This window comes from Penaeus monodon, chromosome 20 (genome assembly GCF_015228065.2).
Source record: "Penaeus monodon isolate SGIC_2016 chromosome 20, NSTDA_Pmon_1, whole genome shotgun sequence".
In the NCBI taxonomy this organism is placed as follows: domain Eukaryota; kingdom Metazoa; phylum Arthropoda; class Malacostraca; order Decapoda; family Penaeidae; genus Penaeus; species Penaeus monodon.
Window position 1 is genome coordinate 21,648,658 of NC_051405.1, and position 1,245 is coordinate 21,649,902.

General features: G+C 41.4%; 1 protein-coding gene across 1 annotated transcript in view; it reads left to right on the forward strand.

Moving 5' to 3' along the window:
* Nucleotides 1-461: 461 nt before the first annotated feature.
* The window catches only part of LOC119585705 (flavin reductase (NADPH)-like), a 32,015-nt gene continuing 31,231 nt past the window's right edge, over nt 462-1,245 (forward strand). The window contains exon 1 of the mRNA XM_037934383.1: nt 462-631. Within this exon, the coding sequence (XP_037790311.1) occupies nt 550-631 (82 nt within the window). The 5' untranslated portion in view covers nt 462-549. The remainder of the gene's footprint in view (nt 632-1,245) is intronic.

Below are 1,245 nucleotides of genomic sequence, written 5' to 3' on the forward strand. Positions count from 1 at the left end.
TCCCACCACGCCCGGAAAGCTTTACGAAAGTCCTCGAAGCTCAAGAAGGCTCTCTGGCCCTCGTCCTTGCGCTGTTCCCGTGTTCAATTGACTGTTCCGCTGTTCAGGAACGGGATGGATGGACGGAACGAACGGGATGGCGGAACGGAACGCTGGACGGGGGGTACGGAACGGGGTGGCGTTCAAAACTGAAGGAATTGGGGGGTCCGACGGTGGCGATTTCTTAAAATTGGCTGATCTACTGATGTGATTTTGGTGTATTGATTTGTACATTTTAAACTCTTTTTGGTTCACTTACTTTTCTTCCAAATATGCATCAGTTATGGACACAAAAACATAATGGCCTTTCACATCCATATTCGTACCAATATCTCACAAATGCTAATGAAAATGATTATACCGCCTTAAAATAAAAGAAGCGTCAAGATATAAATATATATAATACACGCACCTAATTGCAATATGGCATCTAAAATCCATCGGATCTTGAACGCAAGGCCTTAAGTTTCATCATCAAATCGCTTCCTGTATATCCTTATTTCGTGTAAAATGGCTAATATCCGCCGGCTTGTTATCTTCGGAGCTACGGGGAACACAGGTCTTTGTTGTACCGAGGCTGCCGTCCAGCTGGGTGAGTGAATTAGAGCCAAATATTCTATGGAATAAAAGAAATTTAATGATAATTTCCCGCCAGGCCCATCGTCGGTCGTGCTCGTGTTTGGTTGTTTTCGTTGTTTCTCTGCGCCGTCGGGGGAAGGTGCTTATCTTTCGCCGGCTTTTATCCGGGACATTTCGAGAGCAAGTAAGAGCTCGGCAGAAAGGAAATTAAGTAGAGATAGAACGAGGGCAGAAGGAGAGAGAGAGACTAAAAGGAAGTGGAGTGCAGATCTTGTTATTTAACTAGGATGTTACGCCCATGTCTGACTGCACGTACACCGACCAGACGCGATGAAATATTAATTCATTTTCTGCTCTTTTTCAGTCACTAATTAACATAAGACTCCTTTCACTGGTGAGGTTAATTACTATTCTAACATGGAATTTTTAAGAATCTAATGAATCTTGTATCAACTTGGGTACACTATGTTTTTAGGATCTGTTTTTCTTTTCTGCAAAAATTAGATTAATTTTCCTGTTTTGTAGATGAGACGCTTGTCATATATGCACACTGGTAAGGGTCCATATAGAACACATAGAATATTAAGTTAAATACATAGAAAAAAATATAAAGGTCTTTATTATCCA